The sequence below is a fragment of the Catharus ustulatus genome, chromosome 3 (genome assembly GCF_009819885.2).
Source record: "Catharus ustulatus isolate bCatUst1 chromosome 3, bCatUst1.pri.v2, whole genome shotgun sequence".
In the NCBI taxonomy this organism is placed as follows: domain Eukaryota; kingdom Metazoa; phylum Chordata; class Aves; order Passeriformes; family Turdidae; genus Catharus; species Catharus ustulatus.
Window position 1 is genome coordinate 62224917 of NC_046223.1, and position 21494 is coordinate 62246410.

The 21494-nt window shown below is 42.9% G+C and overlaps 1 protein-coding gene across 5 annotated transcripts in view; it reads right to left on the bottom strand.

Annotated features, from left to right (window-relative positions):
• The window catches only part of L3MBTL3 (L3MBTL histone methyl-lysine binding protein 3), an 82245-nt gene extending 69738 nt beyond the window's left edge, over positions 1–12507 (bottom strand). The window contains exons 1-2 of one of the 5 annotated variants that reach the window (XM_033056126.1): positions 12420–12507; positions 2515–2626 (exon numbers count right to left, since the gene is read on the bottom strand). In XM_033056126.1, the coding sequence (XP_032912017.1) occupies positions 2515–2626; positions 12420–12496 (189 nt within the window). In that variant the 5' untranslated portion in view covers positions 12497–12507. The other 4 variants (XM_033056128.1, XM_033056130.1, XM_033056127.1 and 1 more) reach the window with 4 other exon arrangements.
• Positions 12508–21494: the final 8987 nt, after the last annotated feature.

The following is a 21494-nucleotide window of genomic DNA, read 5'->3' on the forward strand; positions in this document are numbered from 1 at the left end:
AAATACAACTATGTTTGTTGCCAAATTAAAATAAATAAATTTTAAAAAACCAAAAGAGCAGCCTTAAAATGAAGCTCATGCTTTCCTGAAAAGGACATCATTAAGAACCTCCTACGTGATTTCTTGAAGTTACCCTGAGCTACCTTCCAGTTCCTTTCCCTCACATTACACGGGAACTTTCCCATTCCTCTACTCATTAGTGACTCAAACTTTGCTTTAGTTTTGTTTGACATAGAGTAAACAAAACTGAAAAAAGCACAAACCAGTAATTTATAGGAGATTATTTTCCTGCACTGTTCCCATTTGTATTGCTCAAGTATTGTAATACTGTTCAGGGACATGGAAGCTCATGACAGCCTTGGCTATCATCATCACCATGAGATGACGAAATTCAAAATCCTGAAAGAAGCCAGAGAAACAAATAACAGAACAGCAGCACTGGACTTCAGAAGAGACATATGTTGGCTTGTTCAGAGATCTACTTGGCAGGATCATACAGGAGACTGTTTTAAAGGGTAAAGAGGCCCAGGAAATCCATTCCTCTCAATAAGAACTTCACACCAGGAGAATGAAGCATGTCAATGCGCAAGAAGTTAAGCAAATGTGGATGAAGGCCAACATGAATGAACCAGGGACTCCTGACTTAGTTCAAAAAGGAAAAGGAAGTAAGCAGAACATGGAAAAGGAAACTTCATAGACAAGTGATATATGGTGATATTGCTGCAGTGTACAGTCATGGAACTAGGAAATCCAAAACTCAGCCAGAAAATAAACTAGCAAAAGTAACAAGAAAGGTTTCTCTATGAGTACAGCCAGGAAAACCAAACTATGAAATTGAAAGGAGTGGTTGATGAACTGAAGGGCAGGGTTGCTGTTCAGACAGACCTCAGTAAGCTGGAGAAAAGGAGCTAAAAAGATTCTATGAAGGTCCAAAGCAAGCGCTAGGCCCTGCACCTGGAACAGAGCATCTATGTGCACTAGCTCAGACCAGGGGCTGGCTGAGAGTAGCTTTGCAGAAAACCTCCGAGTTGAACATGAGTCAGCAATGTGTCCTGGTAGCAAAAGTGGCCAGGAGCACCCCAAGCTACCTGAGCAAGAGGGCAGCCAGCAGGACAGGGGAACACACCATTGTCCTCCAGTGAATACTGATGAGAGCAGATGCAGGCTACAGTGCCTGCCAGGAGAAAGGTACTCATATACTGCAGCAAGTCCACCAACCCAGAAACTGGTGAGATGTAAGAAGCTGAGTAAATCCATTTGCTCAGTCTAAAGAACAGAAGGAGAGATTTTACTGCTGTCTTCCTGCAGTTAATGGGAGGATGTGGAGGAGATGGAGCCAGGTTCTTCTCAGATGCGCACAGGCGAAAGACAAGAGGCAGCAGGCATAAGCTACAAAAGGAGAGGTTCCAACAAAGTATCCATAAAAGGAAAAAATTACCACGAGTATGGACAAATGCTGGGATGAGTAGCCCAGAAAGACTGTGGTATCTCCAGCCCTGCAGATAACCAAATCCTGAGCAACCTGATCTAACCCGCCCTGAGGTCTTAGGTACTTAGTCTGTGTGGTAGCCTGAAGTCCTCTAAAAGAAAATTATTCTGCAAATTTATTCTACTGTTCTGTAACTAAAAGCAAAAACTCAAACACACCCACAAACAACCTACCTAAACACTAATGCAAAAATATATCCATAACATATGCCCCAAATTTCAAACATTTTAATTTTTACTTCAACAATAGAAAAGGCACCAAAAGATAAAAAGTTGTTTTCTTGTGAAATTCCTTTCATAAAATAAACTATGAGCAAAACACATTGGCTTGAATTACATGAAAATATTTACTTTATTCAAGAGGAAAGGGGTACAAGAGAGCCTCTAATATCAAAATTTCAAGCACAGCAAAGGACACCTTCTGATGACAATAAAAAGTATGAGATACGTAAAAATAAACTGAAAACAGAAGAGTTATGATTTACTTCAGGAAACTCAACCAGTGTGAAAAATGTAAGCAAATTTACTACTCCAATATAATTCAAATTTCTAAATTGCAAGCGGCTCAGAAGCACTCACTTTATTCATCTTTCTGGGCACCCACATGACAGAAGCACAGCAAAAATAAACTATGTTTAGAAATAAAAAGACCTAAGAATGTAAGACTATGAGAGTCAATGACAGTATGAAAATTCTTAGTGATACAGTAATATAATGCTCTAAGTGGACTGCATTTTCACACTTTCGAGATTTCTTTTGGATTTTGTGCATTTGATTAATTCTGTCTGTATAGTGAGGCAGTGCTAATTTATGCCTTCCTACGGGGATGTCGGCTGTCTGTGCCAGCACCACAAACTGAATCAAGAAACTCCAGAGCAAAAACCTAACAGGCTACAGTCTCTTAACTCAGAACTGCAGACTCATGTTTTATTCATAAAACTAGATACCTACACACCAGCTTTTCAAATGCATTCTTTTGTCATTTAACATTTTTATTTCACTTACTGAAAAAATTACATATCTTACCTTTAGGTCACTTCCTGGCAAAGTACCTATGCCATCCTTCCAGTCCATTGCACTAAATACATCAAACTCCTGACCATTTCCACTAGAGGCAGATTCATTCATGATGCATGTACTAAAAAAAAAAAAAAAAAAAAAAGGAAAAAAAAGAGTTATCTGAAAATTCTCTAAGTGGTTTAATGCTTGTATCACCAGACATTTCTGCTAATGCATTTCACAGATTTGTACCAAATACTTCCTTCTGCACACTGGCAATGTAGACAATTGATGACAAGGGTGATAATATGCATGATGTAATAAAACTAACAGGAAATCCTTTTAAAACTTTGAAATTAATACCTGTTTTACACACTAGGAGGCAATGGGGCTGTACTGGAGAGAAAAGTTTCAAACTGCAGGTAAACTGACATAAGGAAAACATGTCAAGTACACTTAAAAACATCTGTTCTAGGAAAGGCAAGACATGAGCGCATGCCTCTAATAAATACATTAAGCACTGATTAACAGAACTGCATTTCCTTAATACTGGATAGCATGCTTATGTGAATGCTTTACCCAAGTTCAAGTTAAAATTTTAAAATTAATTTGAAACTATCAGTTTACTGATCTGACTCAGGACACTTGAATATTCTTTATCTGTTTCCATACAGTTTCACTAATTTTTGAATTGCATTTGTTAAAACTTATTTCCATGTAAAGAAGCACGTATATACACACCAGAGAAACCTACTGCTTTGCAAGATTTGACTTTACTGGATCCCTCTGTTACAGAACAGTGAATGGAGAGAATATTTATCCTTAAGAAACAGTGCATCTGGACATCCCTTTCTGTGATAAAAAAACTTCACAAGCAACAGAAGTACATTGTACTTGCCTCTGACCCCTAGCTCCAGCTTACCACTTGTCCCTGCCACAAACACCCCATCAGTTGCACTGAACTGCAAGTGTTTCTAGTAGCCAGTTGTGAGGGCCACCAAATTCTTCCTTTCCACTTCTCACAAACCCAGCAATCTTTAAATCTGTGCCTGGCACCTAATTTACTATTTGTTCAATGTGGAATCTGAACTTACCAATTTCGTTTCTGAAGAATGGCCGCACTATGCCTAGCAGTTTAAATAATTTGTGGCAAAAATTAGCTGTCATTGTGAACTATTAGCAAAATTTCACCACTTTTGAAATTTGTGCTTTCTGAACTTTTTAGAATGCAAACTCTGAACTTTTAAACTAACACTTTTTAAGCCTCATACCCCATCTGGAGATTGCAAACTTTTGTTGCAAGCATCAGTAATTGCAATTCAAATAGATAGAGAACTTCCTCAGAGCCTAACCTTGTTTTCTAAAATCTAATTTCTAACTTAGATTCCACTCTGAATCTGCAAATACTCTCTGAAGATCTTGACTTTTCACAAACAAACAAACAAAGAACTCAAAAGGTGCTATTTGTTCACTCTGGTAACAGAAAGAGATGCAAACCAAGCAGAAAACTCAGGTCATCTAGAAGCTTTATATTGAAAGGTTGAGGAGAAAAACAACTAGTTAACTTAGTTGCATGAGAAACAATCGAATTTACATTGTATTCATCAGAAAAATAGTATCAATCACTGTAACATCACCACTATAGACACATACTAGTTTGGTTTGGGATACACAATGTGAACTCCCTTTCATTTCTCCTTGGTTTCCTCACCATTTCTAGCAGAAGTCTTTAAAATCCTCAGCAACACCTTACTCCATGAGTACTTTCATTACACAACAGTGATTACACAGTTATCAACCAGGTAACAGGAGCCGGACCTCAGTACCCACTGCTAAGAGTAAAAGCTTTTGCATTCCCCTTCATTTCATATGGTAGGCAGGGTTCACAGAAAGCTCTTCAAGAAAATTTCACGTTTTTCACATGACAAGTTTGAAGCAAGAAGAACCAAATGATTCAATGTATCTTCCCCATCTTTAATAATTCTCTGCAAGAAAGTATTGAAAACCATAACAACAATGTACAAAGATTCATTTAAAAAAACATCAAAAAAATCTAAACAAATTCAGTGCAAACTGAGAAATCCCTCAAAGACATAGATGCCATCTTTCAAAATCACTCCTCAGGACAAGCTCCTGCAACACAACTTGGGATCTCTCTGCTTGATCTGAGTACCAAGTACCACTGCAAACCAATTCAAGCAAGCTTGACCAAACTGAACTACAGCACAGTGGCAGAGGTACAGGCCTTCCCGCAAGAACACAAGAGCCAAGCTGCCAAGGAGTAGCAGAAAAATGGGATCTCTCCAGGCACCCGTGAATTTTTAAGGACACAAAACATGCTGGTTCAAGCACATTGGTGGAACAAGCTCCCCCGGATTAGCCTGGCTAAGCACACACAAAGCTGTGCTCTGCATTAACTGAAGTCTCTAAGTAATCTTAAATTATCATTCTATTTAGAGGACACTTCACTCAACCCTCCTGTGGTTTATTACAGAAAACATGCTCCAATGATTTCTGCATAAGGTATGACAGAAGTCAGGGAAAGACTTGGAAGGCTGTGGAGAAATGTTTCCTCTCAGCAGTTGCTGTACCACGAAGCAAGGAGCATCGGACAGCACAGCTGCTCCATCAGATGCTGTCATCTCCCATAGTGCCACTCTCATTAAAGACACGAAAATTACATGGGAGGGAGTGGGAAACTGATAGAGTCTAACCTACTTAAGCAGGGAGTAAACCATGAAAGGTAATGAAAAATTGGTAACAGAAATGTTCAGGGCATACTTGTCTCGCGAATACACACAAATTCTGACTTAATTGCACATAAGAAACTTTCCTCAGGTAACAAACTGCAATAATGATACATGCTGAAGATGTCTAGAGACATTCATTATTGCTTTCCTTTTGAAATTAACTCAACGTAAAAGGCACAATCTGTATACATTTCACATTCTACAGACTTCAGAAGTGCTCTTGGTGGAAATGAAAAGGTCACAGGGCAACGCAGATAGAAATTAATTTACAAAAAGGAATCGTTTTTAACAAAATATCTGTTTCCAGCTTTGCTGAGTTTGAACAGATGAAAGATAGGCCTATATCCCTCTACTAATGATAGTAAGAAACAAGATACAGACCAATAAAATTGTTACAGCACTGAAGTACTAAAAAAGGAAGAACTCATTGCAAGTTACATCTAAATCTCAGAACAAAGAAAACTAAAGAATGTCTTATCTACTCCTTTAATTTTTTGTTTTTAAGGCTCTGATGTAGTTCTTTGAACTAGTATAACTCCTTCTACAATGATTTCCTCTGGTATCATTTCTGCCACTGCACTGCCAGGAAAGAAGTAAAAATACTAGACGAATAAGAGGCGTGTCAGTAAATGCCATCTGATGTGAAGGAAAGGACATAATAGCAAGTACTTGGAGTAGTCATCTTTCAAAATCCACCTTTAGGGATGTAACTATCTCAGTCCTCATAGTCATAAGAGAAGTGTACTGCATATTAATATTTCAAGATTAACTTTGTTTCAGACATATGTAATAAAGTCATTAAAATAAACAAGCATATTAAATTAGATTGACACATCCTTTAGAAAAACCTTCATTTTTACCAACAGGTTCAACAATAAATGAGTAGTTCACAGAGGAGATACTTACTGAGAATAACAGCACTAAAAATTAGATAGTTTCATCTGGTGAGAGACTGTCTAAAGATACAACACAAAGAAGCAGGACAGAATATGCCAGTTAGACTTACAAGTAGTTTTTGAAGTAATTATAGGGTTATGTAGTGAATACATCAGAAAGGAGTAATAGGAGTCTTTCTTCCAGTCAGTGCTTTAAAAACTACCTGACCCCTACTCGCATTTTGAAAATCTAAGACACTAATGGTGAAATGTCTGTATGGTTTCTAACCAGCGGGGTCAACTCATTACTAGCCACTGGGCAGCAGAGACAGAGCTCAGCAGTAAAGCCACCAGTCGTCATTGCTAGACTGGCATAACATGTCTGCAGTAATTTGCCCTTTCTTTATGCATCTCTGTGTATTTTTATTTGTACTTTTGAGGATTTCTGTAGTAGCCATAACAAGACAGCCGAGCAGATTTGCTCCGTACTGATCCTCTCCCCAGCTGACAGATCCCATGAGGAGGCCCAAAACTGGGAACACAGAGCCAGGGGAGGTCACAGCAAGTGACATCAAGAGTGAATTCCAAGGGAAAAAAAGATCCCAAGAGAGACAATATCCTTCTGCAGGCAAGCCATGATCCTTCTTCTGCACTGGACTAGGTGACACCAACATTGATGGATGTTCAGAAACAAAGGCAACAGGTTAGTGTTTTTGTCCTAATATTGTATACATTTACTTTGGACATCTCCAACGCTGCCTGGGTGTAGCACCCATGAGCTAGAAGGACACATTGTCCCGTACCCAGTAAATGAGGAAAACAAAGTGGATCTGAAGAGAACAACTCAGTGTACCAGAGCTGCAAACACACCAAATTCTAGACACCAGGGACAAGTGGATACTCAGGTTAGTTTTATTTAACATGTAAGAATGTGAATATTACCAGCACTGACTTGTTACACTCCCTAAGCCACATGAAGCAGAATTATTCCTCGCAGTGTAAGCTCCCTATATCTGACAACAGTAGTAAGTTTGAGCTTTGTGACAGTAAAAGCAAAGCCAATTGACTGTAAACCGACTGGGGTGAGCCCTGCTTCTCTCTTCACAGTCCTCTCTTTGAGTTGGGCACACCTCACACTTGCCTCTTTCTCACTCTCCATGTTTTTGCACTTTTTGCACTCCCGACTCTTCACTTACAGAAAAACAACCACAACAGGAACAGTGCAGGAAATGGTAAAATTCTTTGATGCTACCCACCACATTTTAATATGTGTTTTTTCTTGTACCTGTTTGAAGGTTTAATTATTTTAATGTTTCATGGAAAGAAGCATTTTCAGATACACATTTTCCTCAAAAAATCTCATTTTTCATTGTTTTGAAACTACTAGTTCTGCCGTGTTTCTATGCGCTGAAAAGTTGCTTGCTATTTTGCCTGTTGCTCATGAAGTTTATTACAAGCAAGGTACTTTAAAGATGAGATACATAGCTTTTATATGTATTCACAAAGGGCCACAGCTGTGCCACTCAAAGGTTGTAACAGAAAAAGGACCGGAGTTCCTACTGATGATGTCTCCTTAGCATTATTTACTCTTATTTTACCTGTTGCCACTGTTCTGACTACTAGATGCTCCACAGCTACTGTGTATGTTCACTCCTGCTTCCCAATATTTTGGCTTTAAATCTTTTTCCCCTCCAGGAAGAATCTGGCCATGAAAGCATTAAAAAATAATATGAAGCCCAGGTCTTCATCAGGGCTTAAAGGAGGTTCATGCTGTCCTCATCCAAGTCTGGTCTCTCTCAGCAAGGTAAACACAGTTCTTGCTGTACCATTGCTAGAGACTGGGTAACAGTTACACACAGCCTTCATCTACTGTCTCATTTTCAAACATCCACAAGACACTAAAACAACAATAGTTATCCAATACCAAAGCTATTCTGCCATCTAATAAAACTTACCACTGACAGCCTTTCCTTGTTTATAAACAGCCTGTACCTCACACCAGAAAAGTATTTCCTCTGCAAAGCTTTCATAGTTCTCTTATTTCTGTTACTAAGGCCTGTGCAGACAGTAGAGATTTAACCTACTCAGATAGTAAGAGTTGCATACAACAACTTTGAAATCCTATGTCTTAAATTCTCTTAATTGCTTGAACCAGGCACAGAAAGCTGCAAAAAACTTCTTTATTTGTTCCTTCTTCCTTCCCCTATGAAGACACTGCCTACATCGAATCTTCACACCTCCTACCACCTGACCTGTTTCAAATTGTTATTTCCTACCCATAGTTAATTCAATACACATCTGAGCATCTCTTTGGCTGACTCATGCCCTCCTCTTCCTCATCTACCAGTTATTGCCAGCTCCCATAAGCCCTGCTGTACATAAACAATTAGTTCACCTTTTCGAGCTCCTAAACACATGCAGCAGGTTACTGCATTTATAGACTTTCCCTTCTCCCCCATTCACAAAGAGCTGCTGGTATCTCCCATTGTGATGAGCGCTCCTACAACTGGAGCACTAACAAGCTATGACTACACACATGCTATCACTTTCTTCAGTAAGCCTCATGCCAGCTCATCACTGATTCCTCACAGCCATCACTCACAACCCATCATCCTCCTTACCAGCAGTATTAAAAAACAGACAAGAGTAAATTGAATAGCCCACAAAAACTCAACCATCTCTCCTCAAAGAGCAGGTGATGCCAAATAAAACTCAACAGGTTAGGAGAAGAGAAGTAATCACAAGTTATTGAAACTTTTAGAGTAACACTCTAAAAAAATTCAGCAAACTGAAGGTGAAACATACACCACAATCTAAACCAGAGCTTATCACAACTGCCCAACTGACAACAAGCACCATCCAGGAGCACTGCTTCAGCCAGCTTCACTAGAGCACCAGCTCATGAGATCAACTGGACCACAGTCAAAGCTGCTGAAGCCTCACCAGGCACCACCCAGATAAAAGTAGAAAGCTCTGCTGCCTTCAGTCACCACTTTCAGGGAGTTTCTCTCTTACAGATGTTCATCACAGAGACTTCTGGGAACATGGTAACTTTCTTGGTAAATAGCATTAGTTCCTGAACAGATTTAAGATTAGCACTAAGAAAAACTGTGTTACAATTCTGAGCACAGACTATTTCCTAAAATGACATAGGCTGAATTTTTTATATCATGAGCTTTATTTATGCTCACCACCTGATTTTTAGCACCCACGACTGAGCATCCATTCATGAGTAGAAACAGCAAAAATGATCGGTCCAGTGTCACTCAACTACACGGAAGAAATAAAGAAAATAGAACAAAACTAAGAACGTAACTCCCGCTGCCTTTCGCTGTAAAGCTTTCACACCGCGCTGCTAAAGCACAGGTAATTAAAAGGCACGGAAGAGGCCGTGACCCTCACGCCCCAGGGGAAGCTGCCGCATCTCCAGGGGCCTCCCAACGCACGCAGCGCTCCTCAAGCCCGAAACCCGCGGGGGCTGCAGCCGCGCTCCCGGGTGGGACAAGTGGCACGGCCGCAGGGCGCGCCCCCCGCCGCTCCCGCGCAGGCCGTGCCCCGGCGGGGCGCGGCGGCCCCGGCAGCGCCGCCCGGAGCCGCTCCCGCCCGCTGCCCTGCGCCCGGCGCGGCGGAGCGCGGCCGCGGCCGGAACGCTGCGGCGAGGCCCGGCGGGCGCGGCCGCCGCTCCCCGGCGCCGGCTGCCCGCGGCCTACCAGCAGAGGTCCCTCCTTGGCCAGTTTTGCGGCGTGTTTTTGCTGCACTTGAAACTTTCTGGAGAAAACCCGGGCTCAGGTCCGCGTCTTCCCCAGGCTCGGGCAGAACCAGCGAGACAAAAGCGCCCGCCCGGCTCCTCGGGAGGAGCGCTCGGGGAAAGCGGTTCGCGAGTCTCTCCGCTTCCCTCCCGAATTTGCCTTTTTTTCCTTCGCCCCCGCCCCGGGCAATTAAACAGAGCGGGGGAAGAGTGCCCCCCTGCCCCGGCGAGGGGGCGGCGGTGGGGGCGAGCGCGGTGCGGGCGGGGGTGGGAGAGGAACTGGGTGTTAAGTGTTCCTGAGGAAGTTGCACAACGAGAGAGGGACTCTGCTTGTTTACCGGGTCCCTCGCTTTTTTTTTTTTTTTATCCTTCCCACCCCCCCCTTTCGCCTCCCCCCCGCGGGACCGGGATCCGGGAAAAGGAGGTTGCCTCAGAGTGGAAAGGAAAAAAAAATTTAAAAAATGTTACCTTCTCCTCCCTCCTCCCCTCCCCCAGCGCGGAGGAGAAGGAGGAGGAGGAGGGGGGCGAGCTCTCTTTTTTTCTAGGGGGCTGCGGGGGCTCGCTCCTCGGCCGCTCGCAGCCGATCTCCGGGCATCCCTCGGCGGAGAAGTCACCCCTTCCCGCGGGAGGGGCTGGCACACGCCGCCTCCCCGGAGGGCTCGCCCCCGCCCGGCCCCGCAGCCGCCAGCGCCCGGCCCCGCGCTGCAACTTTTTCTCTCACGCTCTCGCGTGCGCCCGCTCCGACGGGGAGGGGGGAAAACCATGAGGGTGGGGAGCGAGCGCCGCTGCGGCCCCGACGCGGCGCCCCCCGCCCCGGGCGCTGCAGCCCCGGCAGCCTTTCCGAAGCCCCGGCCGCGGGCGGGCGGGCGCTCCGCGGGAGCGCCTTCCCGTCGGCCGCCGCTCCCTCCCCCCCTCCGAAAAAAAAAAAAAATCGCTTTCCGCCCCCCCACCGAAAAAACACCGCCCCACACGCGCTAGCGAGAACAAGTGTGCCTATATCCTGTTGTTATATGCACCGGCTGCGGAGACGGGGAGGGAGAGACGGGCGTGTGCGCGGGGGGCCGCTCCCCCACCCCGGCCGCACTTCAGGCGAGAGCGCGCAACTTAACAGAAAAGCCGCGTTCTATTCCCTGCCCTTGCCTGCCCCCCCCGCTCCCTGCCCCCGTCGTCGGCAAAATACGCACTCACGTGTATGTGCGCTCACACACACCGCCGGCGCCCCGGGGCCGGCCCCCGGCAGCCCCCCGAGGCCGGCCCGCGGAGCCGGCGGCGGTGACAGGCGCCGGCCCCCGCCGCCGCACGCAGCCCGAAGCGGGCAGGGGCCGTTCCCCCGCCGCCTCACATGTCTGCCGCAGCGAGCGCGGCGCACGCACCGCACAGAGGCAGGAACTGAGCACTCGAGCAAAAGATTTTTTTTTTTTTCGTCTCTTAAAAAAAAAAATTGCTACAAGCTTGCTTTTTTTTTTTTTTTTTGTATGTGTATGTGTGTGCAAACTTTCCCCAAAATGGCGGAAATTGGGAGATGATTATATTTTAAATATCTCTCGCACACAATCACACAAAGTGCAGGAGCGACGGAAAATACAAACTCTCCGCTGCGCGCTGGTAGAGGCCTTCGCACACGGGGACCCACGGCACATTCAACCGGTATATCCCGGCAGCCGCCACCTCTCGCCGCTTCCGACTGAAAAACCCTTTTTCGCACCCCTCTCCGCTGCGCATTGCCCCCTCGCAGCCCGCACTTCTCCCCGTCCTTCAGCCTGCGCGAACAAAGAGCCGGGGCTGCGGAGGGGGGGCTCGGGTGGCAGCGAGCCCCCTCCCTCCGCTCCGCTCCGCTCCCTCCCCGCCCGGCGCTCACACGCACACCCGTGCCCCCCACCTTCCCTCCCCGCCGCCCGGCCGCGGCACCCGCATCACATTGTTCCCAACAGCACGGCGGTGCCCCGTAAGTGTCATTAAATGGAGCCAACTGACAAGCTCATTGGTGGGGCAAGTCTGCAAAATGTCTCTCCCCTTCCCTTCCCCCTCCCTTCGGAACCCACTCCCCCCCAAAAAAAGGCCCCCCCAAACACATTTCCACAGCTCCCTCCCCCGTGTATATATATATGTACATACACATACGTGCGTGCGTGCCTGTGTATGTATATAAATATACAGAGCATATATATATACATGTACTCCCTTCATGTGTTTGGGAAGAGAAAAAGAAATACCAGGCACCTCTCTCTTTCTTTTGTTCCTCTTTCACACTCGTACACTTATGATTTAGTGAGATCCCCGGTGCCCCGGCCGCTCCCCAGCCACTTGAGAGTCACTTGCCCACTTTACCCGGCATTAACTTCCATCCTTTCTGCTCGAGGTGGTCGGGGAGAAGCCCCCCTCCCCTTCCCCAGATACGTTTCGTAAGGGAGGGAGAGGAGGTGCGTCTCTCCCTTTATCTCTCGCGCTCTCTCTAACTTTCATCCTCACCTAGGGGGAAAATTAAAACCCGTCACCAGCCTTTGCCATCGCGGCTCCCTAAACGGCTTGCGGATCAGATCGGAACCCGCCGCTCCTTACCCCCCCAAATTTTCTCTTTCTCCGTCTCTCGAGTAGTCCTGACAAATATGGTCCAGGGCTGCGGGCACAGTGAGCATGCGCCCGCGGAGCCAGGGCTGGGGAAAGGGGAAACTGCCGCCGCCGCCGCCGCGGCTCCTCTTCCTCCCTCGCTGCGCTGCCGCTGCGCCCCGGCCGCCCGCAGCCCGCACCCGGCACCCGGCAGCGGCGGCGGGCATCGCCCTCGCCGACTACGCGGCCGCCGACAAGGGCTCCGGCGGAGGTGCATCCTCCCCCTGATTTACTGCCGACGCTGGAGGAATAATAAGGAGACTTGTGCAGCAGCCGCGCGCTATTTTGGGAGCTTTCAAAAATAACGCCTTGCACTTTTCGGGCTGGGGGCGGTCCGGTCCTCGGGGGTCCCGCCAGGTGCTGCTGAGGTTGGGTGGTGGCCGCCGGGGGACCGGGGAGAGCCTGTCTGTGGCTCTTGGCCCCGTCTTCTGCGCAGAACAGACCTGGGGCAGAGGCAGAACAGCTGGGCACCAGTAAGGAAAGTGCGTGTCAGGCGGGAGAGCGGCTGCCCTCCGCCGCGGCCGGCGAGGGCATCTCCGAGGAAATGGTCTGAAGCCAGGCAGCGAGGAACCAGGCTCCTCCTGTGCTCCCGAAATACAGGGTGAGTTCGGTATGGACACATTCCTTGAGATGGGCCTCGTCTCGTCTACAACCTTGCAGCTCACAAAATAAAACTAGTCTCAGATGTGCCACCTGCTTGAATACTCTCCATAGGTGCCCTGTATTCCTAAAGAGAAACATCATCTTCACTTATTTTCTGTTCCTGGTTCAGAAAACAGTGAAAACTGAAGGCCCTTCCTTTCTCATGGGATTGCCCAGGATGGACTTCACCTGCAAGGAGGTCTGTTAGCAAAAGAACATTACACAACATAGACCAGTATGAGGCCTAAGTGTACGAGAAAAGAAGGAGGAAGGATTGTGATCAGATGCAAATATGATACTTTTAGAACTGCATATATATATATATCTATCTATGTAGTTTGAGGCAAAGTATAAACAGCATAGAACACAATTATACTAATCCTAAATTTTTTTCAGACCACAGAGCATCTCCCTAAAGTCATTCTGTCCTAAAGGCAAAAACTGACAAAGCAAATTCTGAATTTTTGATAACTCTGCATATTATTATATATCTCTTAAAATAACTCTAAAATCTCAATATGTCTTTTGTTAATCCCAGTAATGGTCAATGACCAAGGTTTGTCTTACTTTTGTATGTGCTCCCTTCTACAATTACACTTCCAACTTTAGCCCAGATTACTAGAACAGAAATAATAACAAATAGGCAGCCAGTAATAAGTATCAGTTGAATATCAATGGAAATAAATACAAATTACAAGACTAAATACAACCTTTTCAATATTATGGATGCATACTGTATTACCCTATGATCCCCATGATGGGGACAGCATTGCACTGGACACGGGATAGGGATGGTCCATCTCTGATAGGACTTCCTAGCCTCAGCTTCTGTTCAGTAGGGTATTTACTTCGGAATGTGTGTTAAAATATTTGAGAACCAAGCTTGACAACTCTGCTCCCTTAAACTATGCCTGTGTTCAAACAGTTCAGACAATCAGGCTTTTACCATGCTATCCTGACAGTTTCTGTCTATTTAAATGATTTTTTTTCGCAGCAGTAAAATGGGACTCACAATTATTTGCAGGATTGGTGCCTAAGCAAAACACATTATAGTTGTTTTGTGATGAGCAATGATGAGACTTCTCACACCCCTTCATCTCAAATGGCATTGCATATAGGCTGCAGTTTTCATCAATAAACATATGTTCATTAGAAACTAATTACAGAAAACAGTATTAACCTAATTGTAATAATTAGTGATAACATTTTAACTCTTCTAAAACACAGATGCAAAAAATATTAAAGGATGAGAAAATTCCTGCTTTCCACCAGCAAACACTTAGTTGGGCAAATTTATGTGTTAGAAACAATGAACTGTAGCTGAAGTCATTCAGCGCTTTTTTGAAAATTATTTCCCAATGTTCCCAATGTTCAATGTTGTTGAAATGTTTTTAAGTCAGACAGTTGCCCAAGAACTAGATTATTCTATTGTAGCATTAAATTAGCTGGGCTCTGCAGAAGATACTCAAAGAATGGTCCAATTTGGTGTTATTTCAAACTCTTTAGGATGCTTGACCTGTACTGATTATTCTCCAGATGATATTGATGTTTTGGGGAATGGTGTAACATATCCTGTTAAGAAAATACATTTCTAAGTGTACAACTGAACTAGTTATCTGCCATTATTTTATCTATGCTTGAAAGACTCTGTCCCTTTCCTCTGAAAATCTTGAGGGGAAACATAGTCATATGTGTGACTATGATATAAGAATGTAGCCCCTTACAGAAAATGATGACGCGGGTGGAAAAGCTCCTTGAAGGATATGTATTGGAAGTAGTAACTGAAACCAAGGCTTTGAAACAGCAGATAACTGCTTTATTGGATCAAACAGATAACTCTTTGATTAAAATAAAAGGACCTATGAAATTAATAAAGGTACCTTCTATTCTCTGTCTCTTCTTCGATCCTTGCCCTAATCACAGTGTGTCAGCTCGTGATGTATAATAAACCCATTATTTTGTCAATAAAAATTTATTGAGTAAAAATAGATTAAACATTATTCACATATGCTCTTCAAACATTAGTTCTGTTGCCATTTTATTTAATACTAGAATTCCATCTGTATTCCAAAGGCAGAGAATTTCGAACACTTGTTTTCTATATGTAAGCATGGCATTTAATATGATTTTGGCAGTATGTTTAATGACAGATTTTGGAGTAGCTAAATTTGGTGTCTCTCTGAGTATTCTTGTAACTCGTTGAATAGGTGTTTGTGCTGTAGCCAAATACTGATTATTTTTCTAAGAGCATGTGCATGAACATCCATATACATGGCTTCCAAAATCCAAATCTTGAGTACCATTTAAGGGGGTGAGTGCAAAGTAGTGTACATTATCCATTCAGTTTGCATATTATTCGGTTTGTGTGATCTGATGGCTTCTCAGCAAGTATCTAAATAAACTGAGAGGATCTAGTATTTGCATTTTACCAAATAATTTGACATTTCTGGGATCTTAATTTCTATGATACAGATGAACACGCCTTAAAGATGGCCTTATTAATCAAAAATACTCTGCATGGAACTTCTCATCACACTTCTAGTAACCTGTGCAGCTCATTGTGTGACTTTTCTCACCAGTGACAGTCATCAGTGTGTTGTGTGATTCTTCCCCAACCTGGAGGACAGGAAAGACGGTTTGAGGGCAATCATTGGGGGAAAAAAAATATTGTATATTTTATGTGAAGCTCTAAGCCAGGAAAATGGAAGTGTGAAAGCTTTAAGAGAGGTGTATGTGGCCATTTACCAATTGAAGCAAGCAAATTGCAGTCCGTGGTGATTCCAGTTCCTCTCAACAATACTGTCTTCCTGTCCCAAGAATTTGATGTCCACACTGATTTTAAGAAATAATGACTGACAATAGATCAATTGGTTTTGCCACTAATCCTGGAATAATTATCAGGGTTGATTCAAATATCATGCTAAACTGAAGAGCCAGTAGTACTTCCTAGATTTCAGATGTGGGTGCCTGCCTGGCTGCATCCCACTCCCCACCAGAGTGAGACTTGGGTGGGCAATATTCTTTTTTTTCTTGGGAAGGAAACTTAAGCTTGAGTACTTGAAAGAAACTGCAGTGTTTTCCAAAGAGGTTTCAGCCCAACATGCCCAGGATTCACTGTAGGTGCAGCCCAGGAGAGCTTGTTTCTGGAGACAATGATGAAGCCTTTGAAAATTCCTGGTTTCATGAAGTTGCAAGACTGCAGAGTTTTCCAGAGTTGGTCTTCATCCTAAAGAAACTCAAAGGCAGATAGGGAAGTTATGGGATTGTCAGTTCAGGAGTGAATCCAGAGCCATGTTGCATATAAGGAGTTTGGGGAGCATCGGACCAGAATAATGAGTAGAAACAGTAATTTGTAAGAGTGAGTCAAATGCAAACTAGGAGTATTGATGAGGACTCTTGAACCAGAAAAAAGGCTGAAGTTAGAAACTTGGACATGTGAGTTGGACATTAGGGAAGGGTTTGGAGCACTGACAGATCTTGAATGAGTAGAAGGAAGTAGGAGGTGGCCCCAGAGACAAGAGGTTTGAAGATACAGCAGAGATTGTGCAGTCTGGAGTGGATGACAGGCCAAAAGAAATGGGTAAGAATAAAGGTCCTGAGGGAGAGGAAAGGAGGGGGTAGTAGGAAAAGAGACACGCCTCAGAGGAGGACAAGTCGTATGGAAAGGGGTAGAGCGTAAATGGGTCAAGAAGGGAAAGGAGGTAGAAAGGAGGGATCCTGTGCCAGGCAAACTGGAAGTAACAGGAGATTTGCAGTCTTTAAAAATGGAGTTTCCTAGATGTAGTTTTAAGGGAAAATAATGAGCAATATCGTGGTTATGAGTGGGTAGGAGGGTAACCACCACACAGCTCTTTTTGGCACAGAACTCTATTCATGCATGCTCTTTCCTAAGGTATGTGGGCACACTTCATATGAAGGCCATTATCATTTCCCATAGTAGAAGGCTTTGACTCCAACTGTGCATAAGATTATAACAGCCTTGCAGCAGAGCATTACATTGGACAGTCTGTTCAGGCTGGATACTCCAGACCTGTAATCCAAAAGCTAGTAGTCACTCTGAGAGCTAAGGCTGTGTTTTTAATATGCACAAAGAAGGCAAGTTGATGAGGCAGCACAGAATAAACATCACTCTCGGGAACAGAAGCTGAATGAGAAAGGGTTGCAGTCTTCACTTCTTAGGTGGAAAACAATTCTGTTGAAATAGGCAACAAAAGCAGGGGTTATTTTAATAATTGTTTGTAGAGTTTTTAGATCTATAACTGCTTCTGAAAAATGTCTGGAAGTGAATAAATAGCTCATCCTGTGGGTCTGCTTGGACAGCAAAGCCTGACAGCATGGGGAAAAGAGGAGGAAGTCCCATCCAAGGTCCTTCAAACACAATGGTAGGGTGAGAACTTGCTTTAACTTGCTCTCCCTGGAGAGCAATAGAACAATTTTCAGAGCAACATGTGTCAGACTTAGTGACTCACAGCCACATGTGGACATTCCTAGTAAAATGTAAATTGGTCCAGCAGTAGATGAAGAGGAAAGAATTCCAGATATTGCTTGTTTTAGACATAAGGGCAAATGACTCAAAGTATGCATGCAGACCTTTCTTTATTTTCAAATCTTTCTATCTATTAATGTGTTCAAACTAGCAAATAACACCCTCTTTTTCCTTATTTTTCAGATTGTATATATCAGGCAATACATGCTTGATGTATGTGGGATAACACAGAGGTTTTTCTCTGAGCAAATAGATCTCTTCTTTTAGAGGCTAATGCAAAAACCTCAGTGCCAACAGTTAAAGGCAGTAGAAGGAAACCAACAATGCAACAAGTATTGGTCAAAGCATTTTTGGATGCTGATAAGAGGTTTTTCTTACCTGAGAATCCAGAATTAGGATTGCAGCAGAAGAGGTATCCACTAGGCCTGCCAAACATGACTGCAGTTAAAGCAACAGACAAAGCTTTTCCTGTTTGCTGTTAGGTCCAACAACCCACATAGAACAACAAGAAGTGAGTCCTTTATAACATTTTTCCAGTGATGTTGTGTCATATGGACACAGAGCAATGGCATTCCCCTCTTTGACGAGCAACAGAGACTATTAATGGGGCCTGTTTCTGCAACTGACAACGAATGGATTATTCAGAATCTGAGAAATATATATTCTATTGCCAATGATACTGAGTCATCAGGCTTTGTGGAGTCAACTCATACATTTCCTGTGCTGGCATAGTGGGCATTGTGCTATCATTGGTCTATATATGTAAGTGAATATGTAAATGTAAATGGAAAGAGTAGCTTCAGTCTGTAAAGGGGAGGTTTTTTCCTGAACTTTTAATCTATGTACTAACCCCTCATGCTAGGAAATCAATCTGCCAAAATCTCATTTATTATCTAGAAAATAATGACAAGTGTGAACTAATATTCTTAGCAAAATAGTTACACACAATAGTAAGAGGTGGGAGTACCTGTTTGCTGTAGAATTCAAGGTTCAACAAACACATTTCAATGGAGAACTCGGTCTCCTGGCTACCACAACAAAGCAGGCAGGATATTCTTTTTGCTTTGAGCACAGAACTGTATATGTTAGTAGTCTGTGCAGGCTGATGCCTATTTGTGGAAGAACCAGCTCATGTTGGTTTACATTTGCAGTTTCTCGCAACATGATTTGATTTCAATATCCACTGATAACAGAACTGATGCATGCTCTTAAGCGTTCAAGAGGAACTGAACTTCAGAAAAGACACTTTTGCTGAAACTAGTTCATTTTCACATGTTCCAAGATAAGCTTCACGTGACACTTTACATCAAGCCCTCCTAGCTTCTTACCCCTCTCCAGGGAATTCTTGCAAATCAAAATCCTCTGTGCCTTAAATTTTAGAAAGAAAATGATGCAACATGGGAACATCGACTGTATAATCATTAATATCATTATAGTACTGTACTGGGAAGCATATCTGCCCTTCTTTACATAACCTCCAAATATTTAAACTGGAAAAATGAAGTTAAAACTGAAGGACTTTTAGATTTGCAGTATACAAATCTGAGGTGTTGATATGTTGCCAGGGAACATTTAAAAGTTCCAAGAAGACAGAAGGACTTTAGGATCACTGGCTAAAAATGGGTGACGGACCTTTCTGGCTCCAGAGAAAGTCTCTTGCCCTCTCATCACTCATCCAGGGAGGCATGGATGTAAGTAGTAGTTTCATAAATATATATGTTCATCCTGAAAGCACCATACATATCCTTCACCTTACAGAAATAATTACAGTGATGGTACTGCTAGGCGCAAATCTCACCTGGGGCTTTTTATCAATGGCTAACTTATGGCACCTCTTTCATGTGCTGAGTTTGGAGCTAAGGCTTTATAGAAAGCCAGTGGAGTGAAGAATGTCTTTTAGAGTGGGACTCAAATGTGTACATGAAAAGGTTTTTTGCTTTTATTAAATGTACGGTGAATTCAGATATGCACCTTACATTACAGCCTATGTGAACATCTGATTTGCAATTCTCAGTTCAGAAATTTTTTGTCAAAAACTGTATCCTATAATATGATGTTATCTTTCCATTTGCTGACTTCTCCTGTTTTGGATGAGATAGTTGTAAGCATCAATCCAATGAAAAGGAGATACCACCTAGATATATCTTAGTGAGCAACAGTAGCATATACTTGCTCTCTCTATATGTATGTATGTATGTGTGTATATATGTATGTATTTATTTATTTACTTATTTATATTAAACCACTTAATCTTTTGGTGACTAGTAGGGTTGCTCTTCTCTGTGGAGTGTAAGACAAGTTTCAACTGGGAACAAATAATTACATTATATAAGTACACGTAAAAATAGACTGACCCACATCTATAACAATAACATCATATTATAATAAAATACTATTTCTTGTATCATTTCCTGAAGGCCGAAATCACCTATATAAATGGACTTGTATAAGGAAATCCATGTTATATTTGGCCTTTATGCTGGTTTACATTCATGTGAGCCAAAACATAAACTGTATCTCTTTTGGTGCAGTTTTGTTCTGTAGTGAAGATGGGTATTCAGGCCTGAGTGTCATGATTTTCTTTAGTATCAGAAGATTAATATAAGATGACATGGTCTGAGAAGAAGAAGCTGCATGCAAAAATCACTATACAAAATCAAGAGATTTTTAAAAAAATTCTGGAATAGGCCACAGTGCTGTACAGTTTTGTTTAGGTTACTACAACCCATCTGAATAAGGTTCTACTGAGCACAGTTCTGCACACATCGGGGAATCAGCAGCTGCAGATTTAAATAGGATAAGAAACATTATATAAACTTTCTGCACATGCTGCTTCTCCTGTTGTAGTAGCTAATATGTCAAGACATGCTTACAGAAACAGACACATGCATATGTGCATGGCAGACAAGGTAGGTGCTCGGCTGGAATTCAAACCAATGTGTATTTACAACTGCTGTTGCCACCCCTCTCTTGCACAGCTTGCAAATTCACAAGCTGACATGGTATATTCCAAATATTTTAAGTTGTAGTTCTCTTCAAAGCTAAAAGAAGGAAGCATAACATTTGTGAATATTTAATACTTTACGATTCTGACAGACTAGTTTTATCAAGCAATATCTGTTCCTAAACCAACAGACTGTGTACAAGAACACCTTTCTTTAACTATAACTGGCCATTACTGGTGCTCAAAGCCAACTTACAGATCTTTAACGCTTAGTTAACTCAGAATTAGTTTTCTTCACAGTAAGAGCATGATGTACTCCAAAGTAATGAATATTTCCATGCCAATTTCTATTTAAAATTCTTAATTTTATTGTCCATAGCATTTATTTATTAATGTCACAAGAATTCTTTCATAACAGACAAATTTTCCCCATTATTCTTTCGTAACTGGTCCCTATTCTAATAGGTGAAAAATAAATATTGTTAGAAGCTAAATATGGAAAATTCCAGCCTAAAACCCTTCTTTAATAAATGAATCACTGAAAATAGGGAATTAGAATGAAAACCATTTCTAACCTTGTTGCATGTGCCTCCTTGTAGCTGAAATACAGAGTTCACAATATGAAGGATGTGTGTGTATGTTTCTACAGCCTGGACCTGGTTGCTTAACCAATAACACATAAGTTTAATCAGTCAAGTACAGCATAGAAAGAGCAAAAGCTGGGGTTTTTTGCACTGCTTAGCTTCTCTGCATTAACACAAATGTAAAAGTTGAGGCAAACTTAGTTGCTACCTGAGCTTAGCTGAGAGAGTTTCGTTTCAGTGTGTATTGACTCAAACTTATTTCAGCTAACTATTAGTAAGAGCCAAACCCAAGAATTCTCCATGATGTAGAACCCAGTTCTCTTAAAACTAACCAAGAGCAAAAGATAATCTTGCAATGGTTATTGCAGAAC